General features: G+C 46.7%; 1 protein-coding gene across 2 annotated transcripts in view; it reads left to right on the top strand.

The window, feature by feature from the left end:
* Positions 1-1,675: 1,675 nt before the first annotated feature.
* Positions 1,676-20,929, top strand: part of KCNK10 (potassium two pore domain channel subfamily K member 10) — a gene marked incomplete at both ends in the record, with an annotated part of 141,481 nt that continues 122,227 nt past the window's right edge. The window contains one exon of one of the 2 annotated variants that reach the window (XM_082619306.1): positions 1,676-1,718. In XM_082619306.1, the coding sequence (XP_082475432.1) occupies positions 1,676-1,718 (43 nt within the window). Of the gene's footprint in view, positions 1,719-5,254; positions 5,307-20,929 lie in introns of those variants that run through there. The other variant, XM_082619305.1, reaches the window with a different exon arrangement.

The following is a 20,929-nucleotide window of genomic DNA, read 5'->3' as shown; positions in this document are numbered from 1 at the left end:
TGGTGTTAATTCAGAGAGAGGGAATCACCTTAAAACTTGTTTTATAATAAGCAGGATTCTAGCTCTGCACATTTTTGGTAAAATGTTTGGCACAATGCCTTATAGGAGCTTAAATAATATTTTCTTAAAATTTAAAATAGTCCTGGGTATGTAATATACATCATGGTGACTATAATTAACAATACTGTATTGTATATTTAAAAGTTGCTAAGAGAGATGATCTTAAAAATTCTCATCACAAGAAAAACATTTTGTAACTATGTGTGGTGATGGATGTTAACTAGACTTCTTGTGGTAATCTTTTCACAATACATACCAATCAATATAGAATCATTATGTTGTGCACCTGACTAATATAATGTTATATATCAATTATATCTCAATAAAAAAGATTTCAAAGTAGAGAAACTTACAAGGGAAGCAGAGGTAGTCACCAGTTATGAAATGTGTTCATCAGCCTGGTGCTTTAATTACAACTTCTCTGGAGTTCATAGTATATTGTCTTCATTAATCCCCAATCAGAGGTTTGAGTCACATAAATAAATCTGCAGGATTTACCCATACAGAGTTTATTATTGAACAGTATGATACATGACACCCCCTGGCCCTTTAGTTGCTGACGTGTCTCCAGCTTTTCCAAGGCAAAAGCGGAGCCTAAGATTAGAGCAACATATACTAAAGGGTGTGTTTTTGCAGATGCTGGTTGGGACGTGAAGACAAATGTAGGAATGATTAACTGCTGAGAACAAAGTGGAAACTTCGCTGAGGAAAGACAACATTTCTGGTAGGAGAAGTTTAACTTTAGTGCATAATCCTATCAGTTTTACTACTGAGTGGGTCTACACAGGGTGTGTGTGTCTGTGTGGGAATATCTTCACAAAAATGACCTGGACATTTCTCTGCAGTTCTTTTGAGAAGAGGACTTGCAGGTGTCTTGGGAATGAGAAAGATCATACAAGATTGGGTTTTCTTCCGGACCTCAAGGCGGAATGGTGAAACCAAAGGGAAACAATCCAAGGCAGATGAACGAATTCGAAGTAGATTCTAATCAGATCTGTCCTCCTCCCCCTTCTGGATTTCCCAAGCTGCTCCATCACTCCCTGCGATTCGCTGTCCCGGACTTTCTCCTGCCTCACCCCGATCCCGTGTTCACCCCTCCTCTGGCAGAGCTGTTCTTTGCCAGTCATTCGGAGAGGCTGACTCCCCACGTGCCAGGCAGCATCCGTCCGCCCTCACACCCATCCCGGGCTGCGGCGTGGGGAGGGGGTAAAGGAGCCACGAACTCGCGGGAAACTTTCTCTCGCGGGAAATGACTGGGGGTTTCCGGCTTCCTCAGCCCTTCCACGCCGGGCCCCACGGCACTCAATAAAGTGGTGCCACAACTATTGCAGGTTCTGAGCTGCAGAGACCCGGGCGACCCGCAGAAACGCATCCCCCGCAAGGAACGCGGAGCCCTTTACCAACGAATGCGCCCAGGACGCGGTGGCCGCCAGCCCGGGGCCGCTGGCGGGGCTCGGCGGGTGCAGGGAGACTTAGCGCCAGGATGCTTTGTTTTCCTGCCGCAGGAGCCGGAGGCGGTCTCTTTCCACCAGACTTAACCCTCCCGCAGCAACAGCCATGAAAGTTGCGGAGGCACAGAAGGAGAGGGAACCGCTCCGCGCGGCATCTGTTTTGGATGTTTTTTCTCTACACAGACCACTTCTTTCCTCCTTCTTGGGGTAAGTGTCATCAAGTCTGTAAGAACCAAGAGGTAGAACTGAAGGCGATGGAAGGGAATTGCGGAGCACAAAGGGTTAATGTGCTAAGATCTTTGTCTCGGGAGGGGGCTCCCCTCCCTGCCCCCTCCCTTCCCGAACACCCTCCCCCGAGTCACCCTCCCTTTCCCCCATCCTCCGGCCCGAAGTCCATTCCAAATACGCAATTTAGGAGTTGGGCTTGATTTCAGGCACGTTAGGGGAGGGGGTGCTGGGATTAAGTAATTAATTAATTTTGGTAGATTTTTTCCCTCCACAAACTCGTTTTTGTCCACATTCTGAGAAGGGAGAAAAAGTGGAGGTGAGGGAAGCCCCAGAGGTTGGGGACGGGAAAGTGGGGAGTGATTTAGCAGAGAGATGATCCCAAGAGCCGGTGACTAGTGCAAGTCATCAGGAACTCCAGACCCCTGATTCTGCTCCAAATCGCCTGGCCCCCCAAATAATCATCCTGCTGATGCATTTCTGGGCAAGCTTCTCCAGGGGCCAAATAACTTCTGACAGAAACCTGCAAACTGTCTTGCACACGAGGGGTGCTCAATAAATGTTTCTTGACTGGCTGAATGATGAACCCTGAGCTGCATTTCATGCCATGGGAATTTGCCTTGGACAGTGAACTAATTCCCCGATGTAGACCCCAGGGCACTAAGTTAGTCCAATTTATTCTGCAAAGGAGGAGGATCTGGAGTATTAGAAAATATTGTACTCAGATCTTCATTACCCGAAAGTACCCATGTGACTGCTTCAAGGTCAGATTCATGGGTCCAGGGACCAGATGAGCTCACTTGGGTTTGAATCTCTGTGTTGTGACCTTGGGCGTGTTCCTTTACCTCTCTGAGCCTTGCTCTCCTCATCTGCAAGATGAGGCCAGTTGGAGCTTCCTCTATGCCATATAGGGAAGATGAATGGAGAGAAGTATGAGAAGGTGAAAGGGCAGTTGATAGATGTCAGTCTTGCCTCCGCATCCTCAGAGGATTCAGGAGAGAGGGTATCTTTCTCTGTGGAGACCTCTCTCTGACTCTGATGCAGGTAATAACATTGCGTTGCAGTGACTGGGCTGGCACCTTTCTGCCTGTGAGCAGTGGAGGAGGAGTGAGGCTCTGAAGGCTTTCGTAGGAGCTTGGAAGCAGCTTCCTTTGGGTTTTGGAGCAGAATTTACATATATACTGGTCTGTCTGGGGGCATGGCTGGAGAAGCGGTCATTCTTTGTTTTATTTCCAAGTCTCATCCATCCTCTCAGACTTCTAGTAGAGAGAAGCAAAGTGTGGAAACAGAGTTCCAGAGAAGGTAGCATTGAAGCATCTAGGAAACCTGTACCTGCTTAAAGGTTTGAGTCAGAATAGTGCCATCAGATTATTACCAGTTTTGCCTGACGGGATTTGCAGAGAACTCCCCAGCAGCCTGTAGGGTCAGTTACAAAGCACTTGCCAACCCTTCTCACAGATGACAATGGACCTCAGTGGATCTTGCCGTGTAACTCTGAAGCCTGGATGTGACAGTGGGAGATGGATGATGAGAAAGATGCTGCTGACACAGGGCTCCCCCAAAGCCTCAAGGTGCCATAGAGTGGCATGCATTCTGAGAGCAAATGCTCGTGTAGGCAGTTAGGGCCATAGAAGGCAGGCTTGGGAATAGGCTGAACAGTCACTTTCCCTTTCTTAAGTAAAGGCAACGATGATCTAACCTGACCTCATGGCACTAGACAGAAAGCCCTATGAAGGCAAGGTCCATGTCAGTCTTGCTCTTTGCCATATCGCCAGCATCTAGCACAGTGATGGCACATAGAAGGGGTTCAAGATATATGTAAAATGGACAGTGACTGGACAGTAACTTAAAGTACTTCCTGTCCAGCACTGCTTCATGCAGTTCATGCGTTCATTTAGCAAGCATTTCTTGAGCATCTTCTCTGTGCAAGTCTCTGTCGTTAGGTATCCGAAGTAATTTGTAAACATTATTTTTATTGGTACTTTGAGTAGCCCATTCAAGAGCATCTCACCACCACCAGGTTCTTCTGGACACTGAGGTCCCACCGCAAGCCCCTGTGCGGCTTCAGGAGCGGGCAGTGTGAGTGGGGGAAGGGGGAATGCGCCAGGTTTAGCTTCTTTTCCGGGAACATGTCTGGGGTTCCTTTGCACCTGCCCTGCCAGGCCCTCGGGCTCCCGGGGCCGCCAAGTCTTGGCAACTCCGCTCTCCTCAGGGGTGGCGGCGCCTCTCTCCAGCCCCCTCCCCGGCCTCCGAGCAGAGGCCCCAGCCGGGCTGCAGGTGGTTGGGGAAGGGACCGGGCTGCGCCTGGGGAGCGAGCTTCCCGGGGCGGGGAGAGCGCGGCCGACGCGGAGCGGTCCCAGAACAAAAGGCTCATGGCTGGCACCGGCCTCCTCGGAGCGCGCTGGGGACGTCGGTTCGGGTGCTGGCGGGAGGACCAGGCGCGGGAGGGGACTGGAGTGAAAACATGAAGTGAGAAAAGCAGATGGGGGTGCGCCCAGGGTGGAAGCGGTGACAGGAGGTCTCCCTCGAGGCAGAGGTCTGCGGAGGGGCCGCCGCGGCCCTTCCTCCGCCTCCTGCAGCGCCTTCCAAGCAGCCAAGCGTGTCTCCGGCTGCAACTCCGCGGAGCGCGCCGCGGCCGCTTCCGAGCCCGCCTGTCCGCCGGCTGTCCTAGCCAGTAAGTAGCGGCGCGCTTGCCGCCGGCTCCCCGCCCCACCGCGGCTTCCGGGCCGCCGCGCCCGCCGCCTCCCGCCACCTCCAGCAGACGCGCCGGCAAGTCCACAGCCGGCCGCTGTCCCAGCCCGGGCGCTGGTGGCCGAGTGCGCCTCCCTGGCGGGGCCCCTCCACCCGCTACACGCCCTCCCGCGTGGCGCGGCTTTTGAGGCTCGCCGCCGGGAGGGTAGTGTTCGCCGCGCGCTCCCCGGGTGCCGCGCCACCTCTACGTCCAATGGCTTTCGCTGGGTGGGGAGTTGGGGGCGTCGCTCGGGGGCGAGGAGCCGCGGCCGGGGTGGGGCTTGTGTGCTCTGCGCGGCCGAGCGAGGCTGACGTCCCCTCTCGAGCGCGCGCCCGGGCGAGTGTGTGCGAGTGTGTGTGTGTGCGGGAGTGTGTGAGCACACGCCTTCAGGGGCTGGAGTGACACTGCGGTGGGCTTCTCCCACGCGCCGGCCCTCCTGCTGCTCGGCCCCCAACCTGCCGGCCCCGCATTTGGGAAGCAGCTTGGCTCTTTCATCTTCCCGAGCCTCCCTCTCCATCCACCCCTCGCCGGTCTTACTTTTCCTTTTACCCGAGGGGCTGCTGCCGGCCACCCCTCAACCGGTGCAAACACCCAAGCAGTCTCCAGTTGTCTCCTAAGCCAAATCTTTTCCACTTGTCTTTCTCTGGGGTTCCTCCACGACCCAGTCCAAGGCTCCCCCATCCTTGGAAATTGTTTTGTTGGACTGCTGTACCGAGGCGTATAAAGCTTGAGGACTTTATTATTATTTCGATCCTTTTCATTTCCTCCCCTTCTGGGCAACGGAGCAATGAAATTTCCAATCGAGACTCCAAGAAAACAGGTGAACTGGGATCCTAAAGGTTGGTATTTCCTACTTTTGCCCGCCCGGGCCCTGCCTCTGTCTCCGGCGTGTGCGCGCTTCCTTGACTGGAAGCACACTTGCTCCTGGCCGCCTGAGTCCTGAGGCTGGAAAATTCGCCTGGGAACTGCAGCGCGGGTGGGAGGAGGGCGGAGGCAGCGTGGGTGCCAAGCCCAGATAGCGCCTGTCATCACATAATCAGTGTCCCTCCTGGATTGTTTTAAAATCTGTTTAAAGATACACCAAGCTGGGTGTTTGGCTTGAAATCGCACCAAGTGTCGGTATTTCCTTCTGACTTTGTGTGTGTGTGTGTGTGTCCTTTGTTTCTGGTGATCTTTGTCTCTGGCAGATGGGTGGGGTGCCTCCCCCTGGACCTGGAGCTGCACCGCCTGGCAGGGTGTCCTCAGTGGGAAAGGTTTCCTGGCAGCAAGTGGGGCTCGGAGCCGCAGCCACAGCCCCTGGAGGTGGCCCTTCTCTAGGGCATGTGGAATAATGAAGCCCACGGGGCCTTCCAAATCTTCGCTCAATCTTATTACCAAACCACGCAGCTAGGTTGGCTCAGATGGGAGTAGAAGGGGGAGGGGGGAGTGGTTTTCAAAAAGGATGGGGCAGGTAAGGGCTCGGGGAGGGGAGCACGCCCGAGTAGTAGTGTCATTTAGAAGCTTTTACGAATGTTGGACAGTGGTCCCTGGGTGCAAAAGGGAGTGATTTAGACAGATTTGGGTGTGCCTAGGGTCATCCAGGGTGTCTAATTAGCATATAGATGTTAAGGCTTCTCATGAGTGATCACTACGGGAGCAGAACAAGTTGAAACCTCGTGTCCAGTTTTGACAAGAATGCTCTTGCTTTTGTCATGCTTTTGACAAGCATTTCTCTTAGCTCATCTGAAGGCTGAGCTGGGCGAGGCAACGCCTCTGTGTGAATTGGGGTTGAAATTTGTTTATTTGATGTGTATGTATCTGTGTGTGTGTTTAGTGTTTTTTTTTTTTTTTTTTTTTTTTTTTTTTTTATGAGTGCACTTCTTCTTTTCTCCAGACTGGAAAAGAGGAAACCCAGTCATTGTTGAATAAATGTCTTAGGAATTGACTGGGTACTGAAGACAGAGTGAAGAGACATTGCCTGTTCTAACACCAGTGCTGTTAATACAACCAGGGCTGTTAAGTACAGCCCAGACCTTCTATTTTGTCTCTAGATCTCTGGAAATAGGGAAGTGTGCCTGTTTTTTGTCTGTTTGTTTTCTTTTTTTTGGGGGGGAGGAATCCTTGCAAAACATATTTATTGAGTATCTACTACAAACCAAATGCTGTCCCAGGCACAGGGAATACAGTCAGAATACTACAGACAAAAGCTCTGTCTTCTTGGAGTTTATAGTGAGGGAGACAGACCTAAATCAATCATTGCACAGAAGTGCATAATTACAAGTTTATACATGTTCCATGAAGAAGAGCATCAAGGCTTTAAGAAAGTGTCTGATGGAAGAGACTGACAAGAACCAGGGGAGGCGGATAGTCAGGGAAGATAGTCACATATCTGTACTGAGACCTGGAGGATATGTAGGGATTAATTGGCTAATGAAGATGGGAACTTGCAGAAGAAGGAACAGCAAGTGCAAAGGCCCTGAGGCAGAGGGAGCATGTATATTTGAGGACCTGAAAGGAAGTTTCCATGGCTGGAGCAGAGAGCAAGAGATCATGTGTTTTGAGGTGTGGCTGGTGAATCCATAGGGTCTGATCCCAAAGCCTCGTGTTGTTGCAGGTAGGGGGGAATTGTGGATTGGGAGATTGGAGTGTTTCAAGCTGAGGAGCGACATGATCTCAACTAAGTTTCAAAGCAAGTGCCATGTGGCTCTTGTGGATGTGAGAGACCAGATACAATAGTAGTGTGGACCATGGTGGTGGCTGTGGAGATAGAGAAATGGATGGAGTAGGGAGTGAGGGAGGGTACAAAATCTACAGGCCTTGTGTGAATAAAGTGTGGAGGTGGAGTAGTTGGAATGATTGGGAAGGCAGCCAGGGCAGGACTAGTCTTGAGGGAAAACTCAGGAGTTCACCCCAGGACTTGTTGAATGGGAGACGTCTCTGAGTCATCCAAGAGATGGGTCAAGTGCGCTGTTGTCTAAAATATCAGATCAGTTATTTTCAAGGAGCTCTGATAGGGAGGGCTGTGGGGCTGATTTTGTGAAGCTTGCCTTGGCTTTTAAAATACATTTCTATATAATCATCATTCTATCTATTTATGTCACAGTGATAAACACAGATGAATCCCACATTTTACAGCCTAAAACAGTGAAGAAGCATGCAAGTAGTGTCTATAGTCACAACAGATGATGCTAAAAATGAAAAGACCCCGATAAAAGTCACAACATTCAATGAGCAATCATTGCGTGCCAGGTGTTTGATGTACGTAATTTCATACAGTTATTCTCACAATACTTATCTGATGGCACAGTGTTATTGTCCCTGTTTGACCCTTGATTGCCATCAGGACACCACTGAGCTGCCTTTTAGTAGTGTGCTCTGACTTGAGGCACAATTGTTCCTGGAGGTGTGGGTGACAATAGTCTTTCCTAGCCAGGGGGTGGAGGCAGGAGGAGAGTGGGGAATGAGGGTACCATATCTCACACCAGCATAGAACTAGGTGCACATATATTAATGAATTAATTAAATTATTTATTAAATTATGTATTATTAATTATTCTTTAACCAGAAGATTAATTTAATGTTCTTTATTTAATCATAGACAGAAGAGATGATCCTAATTTTAGAGGTAAGGGAATTGAGGAACAGAGAGGTTGAGTAACTTATCTGAGGCCACACAGCTAGTTGGTGGTGGGGTCAGACTAAAATATGGGCCCTTAAACACTCTTCCCATCTGTTCCTTACGTTATTGCACCTCTGGCTCCTGCCTGGTGAGGTTCCCAGAGCTCAGGGACTGGAGAAGCTTCTTTCAAGGAGGAAGAGCATTAGAGAGGAGGAGGAGGAGGAGGGGGAAGAGGAGGAGAAGGGTGAGGCAGTGAATCAGCCTTTCTCACTCATTCCTTTCTCCATTAACCCGTCTAACCAAATATCATCTCTGCATCTACCTCTGGGGGGCGGGTAGTCACTGGCTACTGGATAGACATTGGGTCTGTTCTTTGGAAGTTTGGGTTTACATAGACCAAATGTGTTTAGCAAGGGAAAGATGAAGGAGACCCTAGCATTATAATAGAAAAGAGGAGGGACAGTTCCTTAGAATTCTGGAATGAACAGACAGACTTGCACCTTCAGGTGGCTGTGCTCACCGATTTTGGAAGGAAGTTGTAATTATGATGTTTTGCTTACAGCCCTATTACCTGACAATTTAATAGCACAAAATGAAGCTGGTTTGAGAACAGAGTGGTTTTGATTGCACTTGGGTGAATTAAGCAAAGCACTGTTAAGAGGTTTAGGTGCAAAAATAAGACCTAAGTGTAAAATGATTATTCTCTGGTGACCTAAGGCCTTCCTCCATATTTGTAAAGCTAAGCCTTTAACACACAGTGACTGTTTGTGGAGGACCTACACAACAGTAGGTTGGCACTAAGTATTGGCTTTCACAGCAGAATTTATATGCATTTTAAATCACTGGGATCACTTGTTGATGATCTTCTGCTGAAAATTGGGATTGGCTATCTGCTTTGATGTATGTTAAAAGCTTTTAAAAACCAGTAAGATCAGCAAACAATATCCCTACAGCTTGAGGCAAGCAGATCATTATAGTGTAAAAAACTCAATTTTTGGGCAAAAGAATTAGTTTCAAGCTGTAGCAATAATTAGCTGTATGACTTTGGACTGCTCACTTAGCCTTTCTGGGCTTAACCTTCCTCCCATGTGCAAGGAGGCCATTGACATGTCCTCTTTGATCCTATCTCTTCAACATCCCCCTTGAGCTGACCTCTGGACCATTTGGCTTCCTTTTGTTCCTCAAATAGATCAGACGTGTTCCTGTCTCAGGGCCTTTGCACTTGCACTTTCAATTGCTTATAAATGTATGTTAGTGCGGCTGGCTCTTTTCCATCCTTTAAATCTCAGTTCAAATATCACCTTGTTAGCAAGGGCTTCCCTGTCCCATCTGAAGGCCTCGCCTCTCATTCCCCAGCCCTATCGCTTTCTCTTACCTCTCCTGTTCAGTTGTCTTCCTGGTACTTGTCATGATCTGAAACCATCTTACTTGCTCATATGTCACCTTTGATGCCAGCCTCCCTTGCTAGCGCGTGAGTCCAACAAGCAAGAATGTTCCCTGTCCTGTTCACTGTCTTAATCCCAGGCCCTGGCAAGTGCCTGGCATGTAGTGGATGCTCAATAACCTTTTGCTGAATGCATGTAGGATGGATCAGAGAGGATCTCTAAGGCTTCGAGCATGATGGAAATTCCAGCACTCTTTTAAGCTACAAAGGGCAAAGGACAAATAAGAATAGGATAATAATATCCCTAATTAATGGTGTTGGAAAGGACACTGATATTCCCACTTCCTTGCAAACTCCCAGCTCTCCAGAGCCTCCAGCAGACTGTTTTCCTTCTGTTTGCCTTCTCACCAGGCGTGGAGGTGAGGTGGGGGCAGGTGGTTGGGCAGATGTAGCCTGACAAAGATACGGTTGGTGTCCAATTAATAATTTGGTGCATGTTGGTCACTGGTGTGCAGCTCATTTTAGGTAGTTAAGTCCACTTAAGAAAGAAGCAAAGCCTTAGAGCTGGAGCTGGATTTTTCTTTAAAGTTGCATTTTTAGTGCATAGTTGAGTGCATAATTCCAGAGAGGCCTGTATCTTATGTGTGTATCACCTTTCAGTTTATAGAACGCTTTTTACAAATTATCTCATTTGTTCTTTAAACAACCCTATTTTTGTCAGTATTGGAGTCTTAGATTTACTGATGGGAATAGAACAAGTAAATGATTTATTTTGGGGGCCCAAGGCTGCCAAGAGGCAGTGCTGGGGCCAACCCAGGCCTTCTGATGCTTACGTCCAGGGAAATTCCCTCAAGCTTTCCTCCCTCCCAGGATTTTTGTCCATTCCACACTCTCCCATTCTTTCCTATCCAAAAATGTATTCAGAGATTTCTCTGAGAGATTTAGAGGAAGAAGGCTTTCGGTTGATCAGTGAGCCCTTAGCTGATAGTGGTTTTCTTCGGGTTGTACTTGCACTGGCCGGCACTTTATCCCATGAGTTCATTGAAGACCCCTGGATCCCGCTTCTGCTCTCTTGGTTAAAAAGAGATTTTGCTCTCTTGTGAATATGACTCATGCTCAACCTGTAAGGTCAGTTGAGTGCTATCCTTATTAATGTGTTTCTGGAAAATTAATTAGATTTTCTGGAAAGAAAATAATCTTTTGATTTAATATCCAACTTTCAGGAGATCAGCTTTCCAAATGGGATTAATAATGTGCCAGAATCGCCACAATTATCCTAGAAAGTAAAGAGGAAAGATGTTCCAAAGACTGTCTGGGCCAAGATTTGGCTCGGGTTCTTTTTCAGCAGTGTCCAAGGGAGTTTCATCACCCTTTTGCCAATCCCAGTGATCACTGGGTGGAATTGAAATTGGGTAGGTCGACTTTACTATTCCACCCCGTTTCTGAAACATCTGTACTTTGGCTCTCTGTGAGTCTGCCCAGGCTGTCATAACAAAATATCACACACAGAGTGGCTGAAACAACAGAAATTTATTTTCGCACAGTTCTGAAGACTAGAAGTCCAAGACCATGGTATTAGCAAGGTTGGTGTCTGGTGAGAGCTCTCTTCTTGGGTTGCAAACGGTCACCTTCTTGCCTCACATGATGGAGAGAGTGTACTCTGGTGTTTCTTCCTCTTCTTAAAGGGCACCGGCCCTATTGAATGGGAACCCCACCATTATGACCTCATTTAATGTTAATTACCTCCTAAAGGCCCTATCTCCACTTATGTTTGGGGTTTAGGTTTCAACATATGAATTTTTCTGGATGGGTGTGTGGGACACAATTAAGTCCATAGCAGGCTCTATATGAACATCATCTTAAATCAGAGGCATTAAAAAAACACAATCCAGGGCTTCCCTGGTGGTGCAGTGGTTGAGAGTCCACCTGCCGATGCAGGGGACACGGTTTCGTGCCCCGGTCCGGGAAGATCCCACATGCCGTGGAGCGGCTGGGCCCGTGAGCCATGGCCGCTGAGCCTGCGCATCCAGAGCCTGTGCTCCGCAACGGGAGAGGCCACAACAGTGAGAGGCCTGCATACTGCAAAAACAAACAAAAAAACAAAAATACAATCCACATCTTGCCCCAAATTGGGACATTTCACCACCACTGAGATATGGTGTTTAATGTAGGCACAGTACTAGGGGCCCACTGTTGATAAGAAAAAGTAAAATGTACCTTTTTTTTTTTTTTTTTTTTTTTTTGCGGTAGGCGGGCCTCTCACTGTTGTGGCCTCTCCCCTTGCAGAGCACAGGCTCCGGACGCGCAGGCTCAGCGGCCATGGCTCACGGGCCCAGCCGCTCTGCGGCATGTGGGATCTTCCCAGACCGGGGCACGAACCCGTGTCCCCTGCATCGGCAGGCGGACTCTCAACCACTGCGCCACCAGGGAAGCCCAAAATGTACCTTTTTTGATGTAGTGGATTCATTTTACTTTTAGTCCGTGGGGAATTAGAGAGTTTAGTGAAGAAATAGAAGGAAGCCATTTTACTGAAAGCCAATTAGGAAGTTTCAGTTTGGACAGCTCCCTTGGCTGAAGCAGCAAAGTGAATAAAAATGGCCATCTTTTGCTGTACTCAGGTTCTGTTCTGAAGGGCACTTACTGGATGAGCCAGCAAGGGTTAGAGTTGGTTAGGGGCTCAGCTCTTCATGACTTGGTTATGTGATCTACCTCAATGTGGCACCAGCACCATGTTGGTTACACCCACCTGGCAGGTTTCTCACAGAAGTCAAGGGGCTTTTGACCACTTTTGGGCTCTGTTCCTAATGGTCCTCTCAGCAGAGACTTTACTGTATCAGGGCTCATTAATTACTGTTATCCAGGGTAATGAGAGAAAATGGAGAAACAAAAACCTCATATTTACTTCCTAGAACATTGATTTGTGGTTTGCAGACACAGTGTGAGAATTTTTTTTCTCCCTTGTAAGTGTCTGGGACTGAGTACTATGAACTGAAAATGAAAGCTGACATTCTCATCTTCCTTGTAGGGTTGGACTTGGGGTTGAGGGCCAGAACCATTGGCATGGGAGGGGGTGGTCACAGGGGAGCGGTGTTCTCTTTTTCCTCTATTCCCAGAGCCAGGGAGGCCGATAGGGGTGGGCAGAAGAGGTTGTGTGGAGGGGTAGGTAGCAGGATTTCAGGGGATTCTAGTTTCTGTACTACCAATAACTTTACTTTCTTTTTCCCTGGAGGGAACTTTGAAGCAAAGCAGAACGGTGGCAAAGTATAGGATTTGTAGAGTCAACCACTGCCATACATAAATCATGTGATCACAGGGAACTCCCTTATTCCTCCCTCCCTTCTGTTTTTCCTTCCTTCCTTTATTCTCTCCTTTCCACCCTCCCTCCGTCCCTGATTTCTACAGAGTTCTGATTTCAAATGCTACCTCTTAGGCAAAGGATTCTAATTTTTTTCATTCAACTACCCAATGTAGGGGCAAAGGTAGTGTTTACAGTTTAAAAAGAGATACTTGAAGAGTCAATGCAGGTTTGCTCAAGAGATAGAGAGTCTGAAAGTCATGGTGACCTTTGCAGAATGGGCTAAAATGCTGATATTTGTAATTCTGACGTACAAACTAGCAACAATTTTACTACCAAGAAATGAGTTTCTAATGTGTAAACAGCCCTGTGGGTCCCCCAGATAACACATTAAATATTTTAGGATAAAGATAAATAGTGTAACTTACCAAATTTAATGTGATATGAGCCTGACAGGTTAAATAGAGATGCTCAGTATCATGTGACACTGGGCAATTGAACATTCAGTCCACCAGTTAAGAATATTGCTTTAGGCCAAAGGCATTCATTTCTCAGGGTGGAATTTGAGGCTATATGGGAAGCAGTTTAGTAGAGTGGATTCAGCATATACCTCCTTAAAATAACTTGACAGGCATAAATGCATGTTATATTCATTGAACCTAGCCTCTGGGCTAGATGCCACCCTCTGTACATTACAGGAGCTTAGGGTGGGAGGGTCTAGGTGCTAGTTCCAGCTCTTCCACTCTTATGGAAAAGGAGAGAGTTGGGACATTGCTTGATAAGGCCCCTAAATGCCCCGATAGTCTTAGATCACCTGGGTCCCAATTTGAGGTCCATCACTGATTAGTGGCTGATTTGGGCAAGTTGCTTCATTTCTCTGTGACTTGGTCTCCTCATCTGTAAGGTGGAGATGATGACAGCCTGTACTTCCTTGATTTGTTATGTAGATTAAATGAAGTGATATATACAAAGCTCTCGGAAGGGTGCTAGATTGTCATAAGAGCCCCCTGAGTGGTACCTGCATTATGTTATTATCACGGTTGAAGGGGACCCTGTTCTGTAGAAGTCAGGGAAGGCTCTAGCTCCCAAATGCTTCAGAAGCATCTGGTTCACTCTCCAGATCATTCGGGAGGGTGGCCTATTCCACAGAGCACCCCCCTTCCTGGCACTCTTTTAGACTCCCCATATTCTTATTCCAGGTTTAAAAAACCTAGACTGTTTTAATGAAACCAGAGAAAAAAACAGAGAAAAAACATGGTTTAGAATCATAATACTCAACCTGAGTTACTGTTCTACCAATTCTATTAGCTGTGTGAACCCAGGCAAGTCACTTAAGCTTTTGGAGCCTTAGTTTTCTCCTGGGTAAAATAAAGAGCATAGTAACACCTGCTTCACATTTGCTAAGATGATTGAATGAGAGAATACATGTGAACAAGCTTTATAAACTGTTAAGTTCTCGACCAACATTTCCCAAGGTGTGTTCCATGAGATACAGACTAGTCTTACCAGATGCTGTGTGAAAGAAAATGTTTTCATGGCCATGTCAGATTGCAGAATGGTGCATGCTCATTCCCTCCTGGAGAGTTGATATTGCTGTGTAACAAATGACCCCAATGTTTAGTGGCTTAAACCAATGATCACTGTTGATTATCTCACAGTTTCTATGGATCAGGAAATCAGGAGTGGCTTAGCTGTGCCATCTGTCTGGGAGTCACCCAGTGGTCATGGTCAGGTGTTGGCTGGGGCTGCTGTCATCTGAGAGCTTAACTGGGGCTGCGGGATCTGCTCCTGAGATGGTTTCCTCATGTGACTTGCAAATTGCAGCTGGTTGTTGGGGAGAGACCTCATTTCCTGCCAATGTGAATCTCTCCACTGGCTGCTTGAGTGTGCTCACAACATGGCTGGCTTCCTCCAGAGTAAGCGCTTCAAGAGAGAATGAGGTGGAATTGAATGCTTTTTATAACCTAACCTCAGAAATCATACATTGTTACTATCACCACATGCTTTGTATTTTCATCCAGCTTTACTGAGGTATAATCGACATAAAACATTGTATTAGTTTTCAGTGTACAACATAATGATTTGATATCTTTTTTTAAAAAATATTTATTTATTTATTTATTTATTTGGTTGTGCCGGGTCTTTGTTGCGGCAGGCGGGCTCCTTAGTTGCAGCTCTCCAGCTCCTTAGCTGCAGCATGTGGGCTCCTTAGTTGCAGCACGTGGGCTCCTTAGTTGCAGCTTGAGGGCTCCTTAGTTGTGGCTCACGGGCTCCTTAGTTGAGGCATGCGAACTCTTAGTTGCGGCATGCATGTGGGATCCAGTTCCCCGACCTGGGAACGAACCTAGGTCCCCTGTGTTGGGAGGGCAGAGTCTTCACCACTGTACCACCAGGGAAGTCCCATGATTCGATATCTTTATCCAATATGAAATGATTACCACAGTAAGTTTAGTCAACATCCATCAGTTCACATAGTTATAATTTTTTTATGAGGAGAACCTTTAAGGTCTACTCTTTTAGCAACTTTCAAATATATAATAGAGGATTGTTAACAATAGTCACCATGCTGTACATGACATCCCTGGGACTTATTTATCTTATAGCTGGAAGTTTGTACCTTTCGATCCCCTTCACTCATTTTGCCCACTCCCCACCCCTTGCCTTTGATAATCACCAGTCTCTTCTCTTTTTTTATGAGTTGGGTTTTTTTAGTTTCCATATATAAGTGAGATCACCCCGTATTTGTCTTTCTCTGTTTGACTTATTTCTCTTAGCATAATGTCCTCATGGTCCATCTGTGTTGTCACAAATGGATTTGCTATCTCATTCTTTTCATTAGATGCGAGTCACTAAATCTAGTCCGCATTTGGGGAGGAGGGGTGATTAAGCTCACTTTGGAAGGAGGGAGTGTCAAGGAGTTTGAGGAAATATTTAAAAATCACCGTAAGCATTTCCCCTTATTTCTTATTGAATATGTACTAAGTGCCAGGCACTGTGCAAAGTACTTTAGAGTCATAATCTCATGTAGTCCTCTTTAATAGTCCAAAGAAACAGATGAAATGATTATCCCTGCTTTCTGAATGAGGAGGCTGAGGCCTGCAGAGCTTAAGCAACTTGCCCAAAGTTACCTTGTAGCTCTATGACTTGATGCCAGAGGTGTGTTAACGCTGGAGCTCTCACCTGTACCTTCTACACCTCCCCTGAGAATCCTGCAGTGCAGAAACCAGGCTGATTTTGTTTAACCCTGCATTTCCCACTTACCCACAGAACCATAAGTCACTGAATTCCATTTACCCCTCTTATCACCCATTGCTCCGAATGGTATTTTAGAAAGACAGTGAGTATGATGATGATTTATATAAAATATGAATATATGGTCTTATAGTAGATCACAGTATACCAACCAGTCCAAGCAGATTTTTCAAATACAAAAAGCATCTATTCAGCCTCTTTTGGGTGGGCACCATTCTACATGTGGATCTGTAAAATATTCACCAAAAAATGACTGCATGATATACCCAATTTCTTTTCACTGTGATATCAGAGGTTGAGTGAGACAACTCAGGGACCCACCTCGTTTGCAGATTGCCCTTCTTTGACAGCCCTCTTCCTTTACACATTCAGGAACTGAAAACCCAACCTCCTTGGATAAAGCCAGATCAGGAAATCCCTCAGGCTGGGCAGTAGAAATGTCAGGGAATGGGCGTCTGGTGTGTTTCTGCAGCAGACCTTATGTCTGTATGTGTGAGGGAGCACAATAAAATATTCACCAAAAAATGGGCACATGATATGCCCAGTTTCTTTTCACTGTGAAACCAGAACGTAGCCAAGACGGCAGGGATGGTGTGCCTGGGGTGATGGGCCCAGCACACGGGGAGAAGCCACTTTCTGTTATATTTGGAGTAAACATACTTTTTTTTTTTAAACCACCTTGTTGCTTTTTCTGCACATTCTTGAAGAGAAAATGATTTCCAGGAAGCCGAATGCATTTGATGTCTTTGAGGTTCCCACGTTTCCAAACATTGCACGCCTGGATTATCCAGAGGCGACTTTATAGTCTAAGGAAAGTTCTGAAGCTTCTGTGTCCTGGGTGGAGGAGAGTGAACACAGTGTCTTTTGAGTGCCGCCATGGGCTTTGTTGAATATGTTACTTCTCCCACAAAATGGCAAAGAGAGGCCCTAGGACAGGGTGAGGGTGGGTTGAATGAGGCTGCCTGAGAGCCCTGTCACATTCCGGAGCCAACTCTCATGGCGTCTGTAACCATAGCAACCACGGGCTGAAAAATTCTCAGGATGCAGATACGCCATTGTATCCACCTTCTGGTTCCCTTGCTTTCCCCTCTATTCCTTCATCCAGGCACTACCCTCACCCTCACCCCTGAACAGTGACTGATGTTCAGGGTGATTCTACACTGGTGATTTTAACTTCTGACTGATTCTTCATTTCCTGAGCCCCCATTTTCAATTCCTGGACCTACAGCTGATTCATTGTGACCCAGACTAAGCCACATGCACATCATTTCCTCAGCGTTTCCATTTTTACTATGAAAAATTAGGCATAGTTATGTAGTGAATGTACTCTAGATTTAATTGTAGTCATGCATAATGATGGTGGCTCATGACACTCATTGTTTTGAGTAAAACTCCTGCACTTACTGCATGGTTTAGATCTTAGATTTTGGGGGATATGTTATAAAAGAACAGAGAAAGCCAGTGAGGCACAGTGAATAGACCACTGGTCTCTGGCCAGAAAACCTGGATTGTGGTCCTGGTTAGAAAGTGAGATGTGTCCTGGTGGCATGAGGCTGGGGAGGTGGGTGGCTGCCAGATTATGCAGGGGATAGTAGGTCATATGAGGAGCTTTTTTTTTTTTTTTTTCCTGAGAATAATGGGAAGGTACTGAATAGTTTAAAGTAGTAGGGATGACACAATCAGATTTGTATTTTTAAAGATTATTTAAACCACTTATAAATGATTATAATTTGTAATCAAATGATTGATTCAGCAAATGTTTATGGAGCATACTTACTATGTGCCAGGCATGGTGCTGGGTGTGGGACTTACCTGGGGGATTCCTTGTCTTGTAGGAATCATAGGAATTTTTGAGAAACATTTGGGGAGGAAAAGAAGCTTTCCTTGGCCTCTTTGGTTTATGACAACCAATTCTAAACTTCTGGTTGCAAATGGGAAGTGTATCTTTTTTCTTTTTCTTTTTGCAGGGGGAGGTGTATCTTAAAGCAATGGCTGCCGCATTTTCAATCTCTGTTAATTAATATAATCTTTTCCTTGGCTTTGTTACATGGCTTTTGATTCTGTGATAATTTCTATATTTGGAGACAGTGAATCAGTAAACTAAAATCTATGGCGCATTCAATATTTTGTACTTCAAACACCTTTCGGAAACATTCAGCTATCGGTTTAGCATAATGGACCTAATTAAAATTGCCAGCATCTCCTCCATACCTGCTGTCACTTTGTTCCTGGCGTGTCGGGAGGCATTGTGAAATTGGGGTATTTCTCCTTTGACTATAATGGGACCCCCTGCTTGTCAAGTCCTTGTGGCCTCAGCTTGGAAGGCCTACCCGAAGCCTGAATTAATGAGAAGCTATGAAGTGCTGGTCCCTTTCTCTGGCAGGGTGAGAACACAGCTTCTATAGGAGCGTGAATGCTTGCTTATTAGGCAATAATCTTCGTATTCAGACTCCGTTCTAAAGAGAAGTGGAGCCAGCGGCACAGGGGGTGGGATTAGAGGAGCCTTCTAAGTCCCTGTCTACAAGCTGACCCACAGCACTCCTTCCCGTGACCATTGGATTGCCTAAAACCTATCAGCTACTCTGTTCATCGGCAACCTTTCGTTCATCCTTGGGGTTATTCCCTAAACATTTTGTGAGTCAGTGACTGCAGAAATGGGGCTAGACACAGAAAGATGAAAAAGATCTGAGGCTTTATACCCGGGAAAGTCACAGTCTAGCCACTGAGACAGGTGCAAGTCACTATGGATTAAAACACCATCTCCAGAACACATCTTTTTTTTTTTTTAACTTTTTATTTTATATTGGAGTATAGCCGATTAACAACATTGTGATAGTTTCAGGTGCCCAGCAAAGTGACTCAGCCATACATGTACATGTAACCATTTACCCCCAGACTCCCCAGAACACATCTTTTTAAAAGGCAAATATATCTTCTCCAGATAATTTACAGACTCTCAATTACCCATTGGTACAGCCAAGTTAATCAAGTTTCTATGAGAGACGTGAGCTGAGAGGGAATGGAACACAGAGCAAAACGTATTGATGGGTTGGCGTAAAGTGGGGAAGGGAAAAGTCAGGAGCATTGAACTCAGACTTTGGGAGGAGTCGTGCAGGGAGCAGACTGGACGTGGATAGAGTTGTGTGATGGGGGCGGGTGGGATGGAGGTGCCGCAGGTCCAAGCAAGGGACAGAATATGCGGTGATGAGAGGGGAAGTCACTGAAGGCCAACCATGACTGTGTAAAAGCCCAGTTCACATTAAACTCACTTCAGAAATCAGGAAGGACTTTTGAGACATCTAAACTCTCTGCGGCTTCTCAAAGGAAAACGCTGAAGTCTAGAGAAGTCAAGTGACTTGCCCAGACAGCAAAGAGGGAACAGAGCACGTGTTTGCACCCTTATCTTACCTCCATGAGCAATGCTGCCTCTCACAGTAATGCCAGCAGGGGAGGGGCCTTTGTCTCTCTTCTCCCTTTGGAAAGAAGAATTGATGAAGGGCTATGGCTCTACTGATCCTGGAACATATTGGTTCTGAGATTACAAACTAAATCTTCCATAAGCCTATAACAAGTATGAACATGGGTGTATATTCAGCCTCTTGGAGAAGGTGTTCATTCATTTATTCAGTGAATATTTACAAAGTGCCTTCCTTGTGCCCGCCACTATTCCAGGCCTGGAGGTAAGAGATGAACAACACAGAGTCCCTGCCCTCCTGAAACTTACCACCTGGCCAGCGCTCTCAGCCTTTCTTTTTTTTTTTTTTAAATGTTGTGGGTAGGAGTTTATTAATTAATTAATTTATTTTTGCTGTGTTGGGTCTTCGTTTCTGTGCGAGGGCTTTCTCTAGTTGTGGCAAGCGGGGGCCACTCTTCATCGCAGTGCGCGGGCCTCTCACTATCGCGGCCTCTCTTGTTGTGGAGTGCAGGCTCAGTAGTTGTGGCTCACGGGCCTAGTTGCTCCGTGGCATGTGGGATCTTCCCAGACCAGGGCTCGAACCCTTGTCCCCTGCATTAGCAGGCAGATTCTCAACCACTGCGCCACCAGGAAAGCCCTCAGCCTTTCTTACAGACACTCAGATCGATTTCCTGTGCATTTCAGAAATCTCTCTTAGGCACACATTTGACAAATAAAGGGGCTTAAAAAATTTTATAATAAGGGTGAAAATGAGGCCATTCTGATGTTACATTGCTCTTTGAAAAAATGTCTAGTTTGTTAATTTTGTGGAGAATGAGTGTTGATCTTGCAGAAGGCAGCAACATTCTGTTAGAAAATGCAGTGATTTCAAAGAGGGCCTAGTTTATGTTGAAATTTTATTAAGAACCTTTGTTAATTAGGACTCTGTGGCTTGTGTGTCTATCACTGGGATGGGAGGTTGAGTCTCCCTCATGATGATGACATGTAAATTAGTCTCAGAGGAATTGCAAGAGGCTGAGACACTCGGTACTTAAATACTCTCACTCTGTCTGGCAGATGGGAACTTTCTGCTACACATGATTTCCAAAGTATCTAAATTTACACATCTTCTGAATAGGGGGAAATTGGGGCTCCAGTTGGTTTGTTATGAGTCTGGAAGTCTCTTTGCTACATCTGGGATGCAGGGGCAGACTCAGGCCAACAGAGTCAAGGATGCCAGCCTGGGTCACGAGGCCTTAAGGAGACAGCATCTGGTTGCACTGCCTGGGGTGTCCACTATAAATCCAGCAGGTTGTGGGAGGCTTACGTGGAGTTTCAGGCAGGGTTGGGGTGACGCGGCACCACCACTGCCAGGATTCTCAGCCAAGTGGCCAGGAGAGACCTGTAGGAGCCATCCTGCTGTCAGCTGACAGAGGTTTCTGCTCTATTTTAGACCAATTCTAGTGATCGAGAGAGCCCTGCCTGTGATGCCTGGTGATGGTAGTGATGGCCGCATGCTGCTGGAGGGGAGGGCTGTGT

The sequence above is a fragment of the Mesoplodon mirus genome (genome assembly GCF_964341445.2).
Source record: "Mesoplodon mirus genome assembly, chromosome: 4".
In the NCBI taxonomy this organism is placed as follows: Eukaryota; Metazoa; Chordata; class Mammalia; order Artiodactyla; family Ziphiidae; genus Mesoplodon; species Mesoplodon mirus.
This window is presented reverse-complemented; position numbering and strand designations above follow the sequence as displayed.